The following is a 10802-nucleotide window of genomic DNA, read 5'->3' on the forward strand; positions in this document are numbered from 1 at the left end:
CATAGGTGAGTGTTGTTCTCTGTCACACCCCTGGTTAGGATTCCATAGGTGAGTGTTGTTCTCTGTCACACCCCTGGTTAGGATTCCATAGGTGATGTTGTCTCTCATTGTAAAAAGTTTTTATCTCAGTGCGTGTGTTAGAACTGCAGGTAGAGCAGGGACCACAAACTGTGAGTTCAACTGCAAGCACTATCAAAACTAAAAAGTAAGGGAAAACTAAATAGCACCAGTGACCTCCATAAAAAGGTCCTCTGAGCTTGTGAAGTGCTGCACCATGCTAAGACTCTGAACTTAAAACTGCTTTGTACACTGTGGGCAGTGTCTCTGGGGCCATGAGACTAGGACCAGCCTGCTGTGCCTATCAGCTTGAAACTAAAAGCCACAGGTCTAAATTGCTTACGCGTTTCACTCACTTACGTGGAGACCATTACACTTAAAAACTCCGTGATGAGACTCTACCCTACAGTGAGAGTGAATGTATTAGGACAGCCTGCCTGTGCCCCTAACATGTACATCATCAAAGGGTTAATATCCTCAGACATGGTACATACTCCAAAAAGCTAAAATCTAATAGACTTTATCACTTTAAACTTCTAAAGATTTTTTTCAAGTCCTTTACCTTTTTTATTATTATTATTTTCTTTATTTACATTTCAAAGATTTTTTAAGTAATTTAACTTTTATATTCAGTTGCAGGAACTAAACAGTAAGGTCTCTGATGCTTGTCACCTCGTTTTCTCAAGGGAATGTCTGGTACAGCTGCAGTACTGACCAGGACTGTGCGCACTAGCGTGCCCACTGACCTTGTTTCATATCTCACCAGTTTTCCCCTTCTGTGTGTCTGGTTCTGCAGCATTGGGGCAGGTAGATCTGTGAAAGAACTGCAAACTCAGACCATGGAGTCTCAATGACAAAGGCACTCATTCTGCCCTCTGTGGCTTCAGAAGCCTTAGCAACGCTCATCTGGCCTTCATCTCTGTAAATTTGTCATTTTAAGAGGACTAAATAAATGAATATGCAATTCCCATAGCCTGTCATTGCTCTCTAACACTGGGAGATGGCCATGTCATACATTCTCCAGAGAAGAGCATCAGGGAGCTGTGCTGTGTCTCCTGGCTGGCTGTTTTTAAATAATCCATGGTTTTTGAGTGAGAACTAGAAAATCTGTGCTGCTTGTTTTTTGGTTCTTTCCTTTGATGCTTTTTTTGTCCATTAGGAAGAGCTAACATCAATAACTTTAGTTTTTCCCTTATTGGTTGTTGATAGTAGTTCCTGTTGACATGAATAAAAAAATAACATCTGGCGAAGGTATCCTCTGGTAGCAATTGGTCCACATAGTGTGCAGATCTGAGAGGAGAAACCCCACATTGGCTTGCTGGCAGTGTTGGTTATTTTGCTGTGCATTATCAGATGCTGACAGCCTTACAGCCGCTTGCAGTTAAAGGGAGACACTTAAGTGCTGATGTGGAGACGGCTGCTGCTTTCCCCTCCACATCATGACCCACTGCTCCCTCTTAGCTTCTAGAATGGCAGGCCTCTGGTCTTTAGCACATGGCCTTATACAGATGGCCAGAAGCTTCTCCCCCAGGCAGGAAACAGAAAGTCTATCCTGGGATGACACTGTAGATGAATAGTGAAAGGCCTTCTGCTTGTCTGCTGGGTGATGTCGCTATCAGTCTCCAGGAAATTGAAAGCTCACTCACGCTGTGTCCCTCGCCAAAATGCTCTTCCTTGGCATGCCTGAAGTTCATTTCTTCCTTCTCCTCTGCTCAGGTCAGAATCTCCGAACTCATTCAACAAAGTTAGCAAAGATGTATTTGACTATTTTTGAGAACTGAAATCATCTTGTTTATTGTTCAACATGCCTGGTGGCTCCCGTTCCTCACTGTGTCCTCTTGCTGCTCATATCACAGACTCCTAGTGTAAAGACTAAACCACATTTCTGACTTTATCAAGGGCCTCCCTCCTTTGTCTCTCTCAAGTCGCACTTATTTTTAGGTGTGGCAGTAAGCGTGTTCCCTAACTCCTCGTCAGCTCATCTTTGCTTACTAATCCTCTCCAAGTGCCTTCCACTTTCACAGGTGAGAACACGGAGACACTGAGTCACAGAGCTAGTGAGCAGCCAGTCCTAACATTCAGTCATGCTGAGTCATGCTGCCTTCTTGTTGTCATCATCATCATCATCATCACCATCATCTGTCACTAAGGAAAATGTAGTGTGTAAGCTACCTCCAGAAAATGAGGCTGTGAAATAGCCATGCAGTGTGCGGTGTTAACACTGAGAAGGCTGGGAGCACAGCTGCCGCTGACCCAGCCAGTTGGAGTTCCTTCCTAAACTGTTCATCCACCCCGGCCAAGACTGAGCATGGCAGCATGGCTGGGGATGGACTCTCCCTGCCACAGGTCACTGTGCCATTGTTGAGCCCCTAAAAAGGCTCACACCCTTTGTCTTGTGCACACAGACCTTAGTCCTGCCTTGCAGTTGCTCAGCGTGCATCAGGACCTTCTTTCCACGCCAGCCTTTCACAGGTCCAGCCAGTCTGATGCCTCCATCTCAGCACTGAGACACCAGAACTGGGCAGGTCATCCTGTGACCAATATCTGAGCTTAAAAGTGCTCAAAAGGATCTATGTGGGTTGGCAAGCTTCATTAAAACCCAGGTGCCAACCTCTCTTTGTTCCTCCTAATTCCTCATTCTCCCCTAGCTTCTCCCTAGCTCAAGTCACAGTCACACTAGATTGCCCTTCAGTGTTCTCTACACCCCCACCTCAAGCTCACACACTTTCCTTCTTGTCTTGCTGTATTGTGATCACAGGCAGGTTGGGGGAGGGCCTTCATGCCCTTGTCTATAGAGCCCTTCTTTGCTATTGATGTTCTAAGTGTATTCAAACCAGTTTAGATTAGAGTGGTCCAGTGCTGGAAGTGCCTGAGGGAACCCTCTCCCTGAGATTGAACAGTGCTGCTGGCCCTGCTCTTCCTGCTCTTTTGGTGAAGCTGTTTTGCTCAGAAGTGTGGACATTTGTGTCAGCCTGAAGGTCACAGCACTGTTCCTTCCCCATTGTCACCAGCTCTCTCCTGTGCAGCTGTCTGATGTTAGAAAGTCTGCAGAAGCACCTCAAGGGGCCTGGCTGTCCCCTCCCGTGCCAGAGAGCTGCCGTTCCCCTTTATTTGAACCTGTTTGACTTCTGAGCAACCAGTTCTCAACAGCGCTGTTGTAGGCAGCTGTAGCAGTAGTTGTAGGCAGACGTACGGAGCACCCATGTGCTCAACCCAATGCTGTGTGAGGAGTGAAGACATTTGCAGGATGCCTACAAAGATGAAATATGTCATCATCACTCTGTGTTTAAAAGAAGGGTCTCTAGGACAGGATGATTCCAAAACAGTGACCTGGAGCCCAAAGTCTTGCACCCACGTGTGTTCGCAGCCGTGGCCAGGCTGGAGTTTTCAAAGGTCCTCTCCCTGTTTGTTAGATCATAAGCCCGATGGTGTATACAAAATGATTAGCTGCTCTGCCCAAAGTAAACTCAGGGTCTGCTGAGAAACTGGAATCGGGCGATCATGTTTAAGCAGAGTACACGCAGGTGTCTGCATTTGAAGTATGTATCTGTCTTACTCTTTTTCCTCAATTGTACATTAATATTTTAAATAACATATTAAGTATTGGTATATGTGAAAAAGAGGCAAATGCCCCCCTAAAGTAAACAGTGGAATATTACTAAATGATCGTTAAAGTCACTGAGATGAAGCCCCATACACATTATGCTGTGCCATGCAGTTTACCTCATTACTGTAATTACTCTTAGCTTGATGTAAAGCAGAGGCTTTCATTCAGAGAAGGAAAATTACATCTTGTTGAAAAATGAACTAAGTGGATAACTTTTTAGTAGTTGGAAGATATTCTGTGTCTACATCTATGCATTTCTCTCCCAAGATCTATAGAGTTCTATGTAGTGTTAAAAACTGATCACAGCATGTGCACACAGAAGAACATGCTTTTTGTCATGTGGTAAATATTTAGTTTTCCTTTCTAGAAAATGCTTTATTCCCACTTCTCTGCTATAATAACTGCAGCTTAACCAGACAGCAGGCATTGTGCAAGGCATGTGAGAGATTGCATTCCTGTCAGACCTCATACAGAATGCTATTCTGATGTGAAAGTGGGGTTCAGAGAGGAGTGCCCTTGTAAGGCCACACAGATGTTTAGCAACAGATCCAGGGCTACAGATTTGTCTCCAACCCGAAGGCCTGCCTCCTGTTTGTACCACCAGGCTAGATCTCACCCTAATTCATTTGTTTAGTGGGAACTCAACCAACCCTTCTAGATTTGGCTTATGTTTATATCAGACAGCCAAACTGAGATCAAGAAAAGCATACTGTTTTTCTTTCGAGCCTTTACGATACCAATTAATCCATTAGCAAGAATATGTGATTTTCCAGGGCTGAATTTCAAAATCAAAGTCAATTGGAGAATTTAGAGCTCATATTAGACATATTTTAAAAGTCTGAAAATTACACAGAAACACTTTTTTGAGAATGTATCTGGGTGGTAATGGTGTACACCTTTAATCCCAGCACTCAGAAAGCAGAGCCAGATGTATCTCTGTGAGTTGAAGGCCAGCCTGATCTCCAGAGAGAGTTCCAGAATAGCTAGCATTGTACTGGGAAACCCTGTCTTAGGGGCAGGGGCACACACACACACACACACACACACACACAGAGAGAGAGAGAGAGAGGGGGGGGAGAGAAAAGAAAGAGGGAGAGAGAGGGAGAGAGAGAGAAGAGAGAAGAGAAGAGAGGGAGAGAGAGAAGAGAGAGGGAGAGAGAAGAAAGAGGGAGAGAGAAGAAAGAAGGAGAGAAAAGAGAGAGAGAGAGGAGAGAGAGAGTACAGTAAAACCAGGCTTGGCATGTAAGTCACACAGAGAAGCCCTTTAGCCTTTTCACCTCTAACTAAACTTAGTCACGGCCTCCCTGCCGACAGACCTCAGGTGGAGAGTTTGTGTGCTGAAATTTTGGAAGGAGAGAAAGGGACACAGCATAGTTCAGCTCATAATGACTCAATATCATCTCTCCTAGAAATTTGTAATACATAAAAAATTCAATAAAAGAAAATATGTGCATGAAAACCATTCATTGTATTGTTTCGATACTCTCGATTTAAAACAGCTGAATATTTATAGTAGAAGTTAAATGGTGACATCTTTTCAATAGGCTATTTTGCAGCCATTAAGAATTTTAAGTATGGAAACCATAAAAACATTCTTAGAATTCTTCGTATTATGAAAAGACTGTCAGTTCACAGCACCTGGAAGTCATGCTCTTGTGTGATCCAGGCTTGGGGGACTGATTTCTCCCCCCAAAGTGTTTCTTTTCCTTTTTGCTTTCTAGTTTCAGGACAAGGAAGTGGTTAGGATACATAACACAGAGAAATAGAAACTGCCCTCTGTGGTAGGCAGCAGCAGCAGATCATTAATACCTCCAGCTAGAGTCTTAGGGAAAACAAGATAGCCAGGCGTGGTGGCGCACGCCTTTAATCCTAGCACTCAGGAGGCAGAGGCAGGCGGATTTCTGAGTTTGAGGCCAGCCTGGTCTACAAAGTGAGTTCCAGGACAGCCAGAGCTACACAAAGAAACCCTGTATTGAAAAACAAGCAAGCAAGCAAACAAACAAAAGCAAGAAAGATGAGAATCTGAGGCCTGACAAGTTGGCAAAGTGTGGATGGAGAGTCCCATGCCTAGAGTGCTGCGGGCTGTGCAGAGGAGAGCCTGGCCACGAAGCACTGATAACAGACACACCGGCCTGCGGAGAGGCTCAGCCTAAGGTCGTGGCTGCTCATCTCCTTTCTGACTGGCACCCTTCTCCTTACAGTAATTGTTGGGACAGATCAGACCACAGCTCTTCTGTCTTCACTCTTACTATTAGTATGTGCGAGGACACATACACCACAGCACAGAGTGGAGGTCAGGGTGCAGCTTTTGGGAACCAGCCAGGGATGTAATTGAGGTCATCAGGTTTGGGAAGCAAGTTATCACCTTCAGAGATGCTGAGCCTTCTCATCGCCCCTCCTTTTTGTTTGTTTGTTTGTTTATGTGCAGTGGTATTTTGTCTGTATGTATGTCTGTATGAACATGTTGGATCCCCTGGAACAGGAGTTGCAGACAGTTGTGAGCTGCCATGTCGGTGCTGGGTATTGAACCCATGTCCTCTGGAAGAACAACCAGTGCTCTTAACTACTGAGCCATCTCATCAGCCCTTGTTTTCAACTTTTAAATATGGCCTTGAACTCACTATGAAGCCCAGGCTAGCATTGAGCATCAGATGTTTCTGCCTTACAGGAACTGGAATTACAGAGTTGAGCGACCAAGCTCAGCTTTTGATTACTTTTTCATTTTGTATTTTGTTCCAGATGTGCACAGAATAATTATCTACACAGTAATTTCTTTGCAAATCACAATTTTGAAGCCATTCCTTGCATCTACCAAAAGGCAGGCAGACATCACAGGAGGAAATGAAGTGAAGCGAAGCAGTCCTTACCATTGCCTTGCCCTCAGTCTTGAAATGCAAGAACAGAATTTCCCCCAAGCCTTTCCCTACTCTTTGCTCATGGTCAGTGCAACTCTTGGTCTTGACTCTGCCTTTTCCTGGAGGCATCTCAGTGGCAAACACTGCATGCTGCACACTTCCGCTCCACCTGCTTGCTCCCTGTCAGGTTTTGGGCAGCTCCTGGAAAGTCTGGGCCTCACTCTCCAGAAGCAGATGTGATGGATATTAGGCCTGAGTAGTGAGAGGGACCAGCTTTGGCAGAGGAACTGTCTCTTCCTTTAGCTGAAACTATCTAGACTCCCCAGCCTTGACACTCAAGACAACTGACTCAGCAGTGCCTGGACTCAACCTTGTATCCAGAATTTTATCAAACATTTGCCAGGGGCCTGGCTGTGCTCCTGGAGGATGAGGTAGAAAGCCTGTGTGAAGAATAAACCAGAAAAATGATAATTCACGTAACCCAGAGGCCATGTGATCGCACATGTACACAGTGTACAGTGAAACAGACTTATGGCCTCTGGGGTGATCCAGTCATCTTATTTTACATCTTATTTCACAAACCTTGGGGTGCTATGGCCTTATGGCCAGCCACTCTGAGCATGGGAGATACATTGGTAAATATACGATATGGAGTTTCCACCTTGGAGGGGTTGGTGTTCTGGAGGGAACTGAGAACATGCAAACTAATCAGAGAAGAGCCACTAACACAGACATACCATGGAGCCCCACACAGTGCTCATCTATTCCCTGAGGATGGACCTGCCACAGCAGAGTCCTGTGGCAGCTGAGAGCACCTGCAAGTGGTGGAGATGCAGGAGCTCCTCGGAGCTCAGATTCATGCTTGACCCAGGGGTGGGCACTGGGCTGCAAGGGATGGAGTGGGATAGGAAACCATTCAGATCTTATGGGCACATAGGCAGCCCTATCAGGGCATGATGAGAGCACTTGCCCTTATAAAACAGGAGAGTCAGTTGCCTACACTAGTTGCCTCTCCTATATAGCATCTCCAAATGACATAAGCCCAGAGCCCAGTGGAAAACAACTAAGTATTTTTCTAGGTTAAAGGTTTATGTATAAGAATTTGGGAAATGAAAGTGTGGTGGCTTGTACCTGTAACCCCCAGCCCTCAGGAGGCTGAGATAGGAGGACTGCTGCAAGTTCCAGTTTTAGGCCAGCTTGAACTACATGTGAAAGACTCTGCCTCAAATCAAGTGTGTGAAATAAGAAGCCAGAGAAAGAGTGCTGAGGATGCAGAAGTTCCTGGATAGCAGCACCCAGTGCCCTGGGGATCGGGATCGATTCACATACTTGTATAGTTTATAAAACTATGACATTTACTGGCATCAGCTCAGTTGGCCACTTAGCCAACCCATGTTGATAGCACTGGGTCCTGAAACAGACAAACTGTAAAACCCTTGTGCTCCCCTTCCCCCTGCAACCCCATCAGCAGGGGAGGTAGACAAGTTATTATAACATAAAGAGACCTGATTGGGTGTGTAGGGACCCAGGAGGGTGGAGCCATGAGCTTGGCTAACAGAGCTTTAGAAAAGGTCACCAAGGAAGTGCTGCTGGAGCTGATGATAGGCGATTATGAACAATCCCGAAGCACTGTTGAAGGAAGCAGTACCTAGTAGCGTCTGGCTTTCAGTCCTTGTGCCAATATAGTGCCCTCCTCTTCAGTGCCAATATAGTGCCCTACTCTTCTTCATGACAAACAGGCAGGAAGAACATACTGCACAGAGTTTGTGATATGGTTGATCTAAGTAACTAGTTCATTGACTTTGAAGTGCCACATCACTTTTGAGGTCCATACAACCACATGTGTTGTGACAGCAAGAAGGTACAGATGTCTCACGATGCCCAGTGGCAGTGATGACTTCTGATATGCTATCCATATAAACTTGATTCCTTACAAGAAGGCATGATGATGCAGACCAGAAAAAGATAAACGAATAAACAAAGTGGCAAAGCTATGGAGTAGACTTGAAAGATGAGACCTGTGCCTCCATGGGCATCAGTGAAAATGGCTTCAGCCCACTGTTCTATTCCTGTTCTCCTGCTTACTCTCAGCAGTCTACAATGAAAGGCTTTCGTACTCTGAAAAGTGTTTTGTTTTTTTCATGTGGTTCTGCATTCCAGATAGAACTGGGTCTAAAAAACCATAGATGAAAAGACAGTTGAATGGTAAATGTGATTGGTAGGAGCTCGGACTTTGAAGTCAAGACTTACCTAAATCCAGACTTTAGCTCTATGACTTACTACAACATTAAGTAAAATTTCTTACACCTTAATTTTCTTATCATGAGACTGAGACATGAATGTGTCAGTTTTCCAGGCTGAACTGGAAGGGGCTCTGTAAAGTGCTGCTTGTGCAACATTAAACACTGGGTGAGGCTCAAACATAGGCCTGGTATATTGTCTCCTTAGGCTGAAAAGAAGCCATGTCTGTTGTTCCATCTCTGACCTCCAAGGTGCTCGGGTCCTCCTTGCACTGTTTGGGGCATGTCACAGGGTGTCATAAGCTAGGCAGATTTGCGTGATATGGAAGACCAACCCTGTAGACGGTACAGGAATTAGGAGAAAAAGGAATACCCACTCATGGCTTTCTTATTTCTTGAAGGTGAATGACTCCAATTGTGACCAGGAACTGCTTTCCCTGCTGGTGGACGCCAGGCTGCTGGTGAAATGTGTCTCCACACCCTTTTATCCACATATTGTTGGTCACCTTGTGGCCAACAACCAACAAGGACGCTGGAATATAGAGGAGCTGGCTAGATACCTGCAGGAGGCCGGCCATGAAGTCGAAGCTGGGTCACTCCTCCTGGCTGTCCAGGGGACTCACCGGGTCTTCAGAACTTTCAGCACTGCCCTCAGTGCAGTGAGGCAGTGGGTGTGAGCAGTGAGGCGGTGGGTGTGAGCAGTGAGGCAGTGGGTGTGAGCACAACCACCCATGACCCTGCTCCTGGCAGGAGAGAGCATCAGACCCCAAAGCCATGCCCGATGCAGCATTTGTAGCAATTAATTGTTCTCAGCATTTCTTAACACATCAGGAATAAAGTTTATATATATATATAAACTGCAACCGGATGCCCTTTGAGTGCTTCCTTTCTCATACTGATGGATTATCATACTCTTTTATTACTGTTGATGCTTTTTTGCCTTTTTACATTTTTTTCTTCTAGTAGAACACAGTTAACTGAATGTGAAGTTATACTTAAACAAATTGGGAATGGTGGCACGCCGTGTGAGTGTGGTGTACCCAGTGGCTTGGCCACCTGCCATAGGCAGAAGGACTAGTGGTCCTGGGTCCAAGGCTCAGAACAGTGCCTATGGCCTTAAGTAGTGTCCCTCCCCAAAGCTTGGCCCACTCATGAGTGTCACTGTTAAATTATATAGCTAACAAAGTTCTTGAGTAATGTGTGAGGATGAATGTGCAGCACCGTTGGGTACATAGGAGAGGCTTGAGAATACTAATTTCCTGCCTGTTAGCTATTAGAATATATGAATGTTGCTTGTAAACTGCAGCTAAATGATCAGTAACAACACATGGGACAGTTAGCATGATTGTCCACATAAGCATATTAAAGCTGAGATATTCACATGTCTCTAAAGCCACTGAAGGGATGTTGCCCATGGTGAGAGACGAGAACTCTCACAAGTAATACACTGGTGTTTATTCCTCCTCCCCAAGCCTGTGGCCCAGTGCTCTGCCCATGGCTTTCAAAAGTCTCCCTTAAACTTCACATCCTGGATCATGGGATGGGGAACAAACATATCCGAGCCATTGGCATCACTATACTGTGGCTTAAAGCTCCTCTACCCTGCCACCAAGAAGCAATTTGGAGTGGAGGGAGTATATGGCGGATAATCAATAGGTATAATCTATGTGTGGATGGGTTGACATTTTATAGATATTTTGTCATGTAGAAATATGTAAGTGTATAATACATATTTTATATATTAAAATGTATAAATAGAATATATAAGGTATTTTATATTTTGAAACTGCACTTGGCCAGTTTCTATATCCTGTCAAAGCCAGCAGTATGCCTTGTAGCATACTGGAGTAGAATGATCTGCACAACCTAATCAGGCAGGCACAACCGCATCTAAGGATGTTGTCACTTCACTGATGGCCTACATCCCCACTGGTGTCCCCTTGCTCCTACTCCTCCACAAGCAGCTGTGCTGTCTAAACAGAAAACATCAGTCCCTTCAGATACTTCCTGCTAAGTGCACTCTCTCAACCTGTGGCCTTTGAG

At 45.2% G+C, this 10802-nt stretch overlaps 1 protein-coding gene across 4 annotated transcripts in view; it reads left to right on the forward strand.

Annotated features, from left to right (window-relative positions):
• Positions 1-9627, forward strand: part of Nbas (neuroblastoma amplified sequence) — a 284567-nt gene extending 274940 nt beyond the window's left edge. For 3 of the 4 annotated variants that reach the window (XM_029540735.1, XM_029540736.1, XM_029540737.1), the window contains exon 52: positions 9161-9586. In XM_029540735.1, the coding sequence (XP_029396595.1) occupies positions 9161-9436 (276 nt within the window). In that variant the 3' untranslated portion in view covers positions 9437-9586. Of the gene's footprint in view, positions 1-9160 lie in introns of all 4 variants that reach the window. The other variant, XM_021201944.1, reaches the window with a different exon arrangement.
• The last annotated feature ends 1175 nt before the right edge of the window (positions 9628-10802 follow it).

Source organism: Mus pahari, chromosome 7 (assembly GCF_900095145.1).
Source record: "Mus pahari chromosome 7, PAHARI_EIJ_v1.1, whole genome shotgun sequence".
Taxonomy (NCBI): domain Eukaryota; kingdom Metazoa; phylum Chordata; class Mammalia; order Rodentia; family Muridae; genus Mus; species Mus pahari.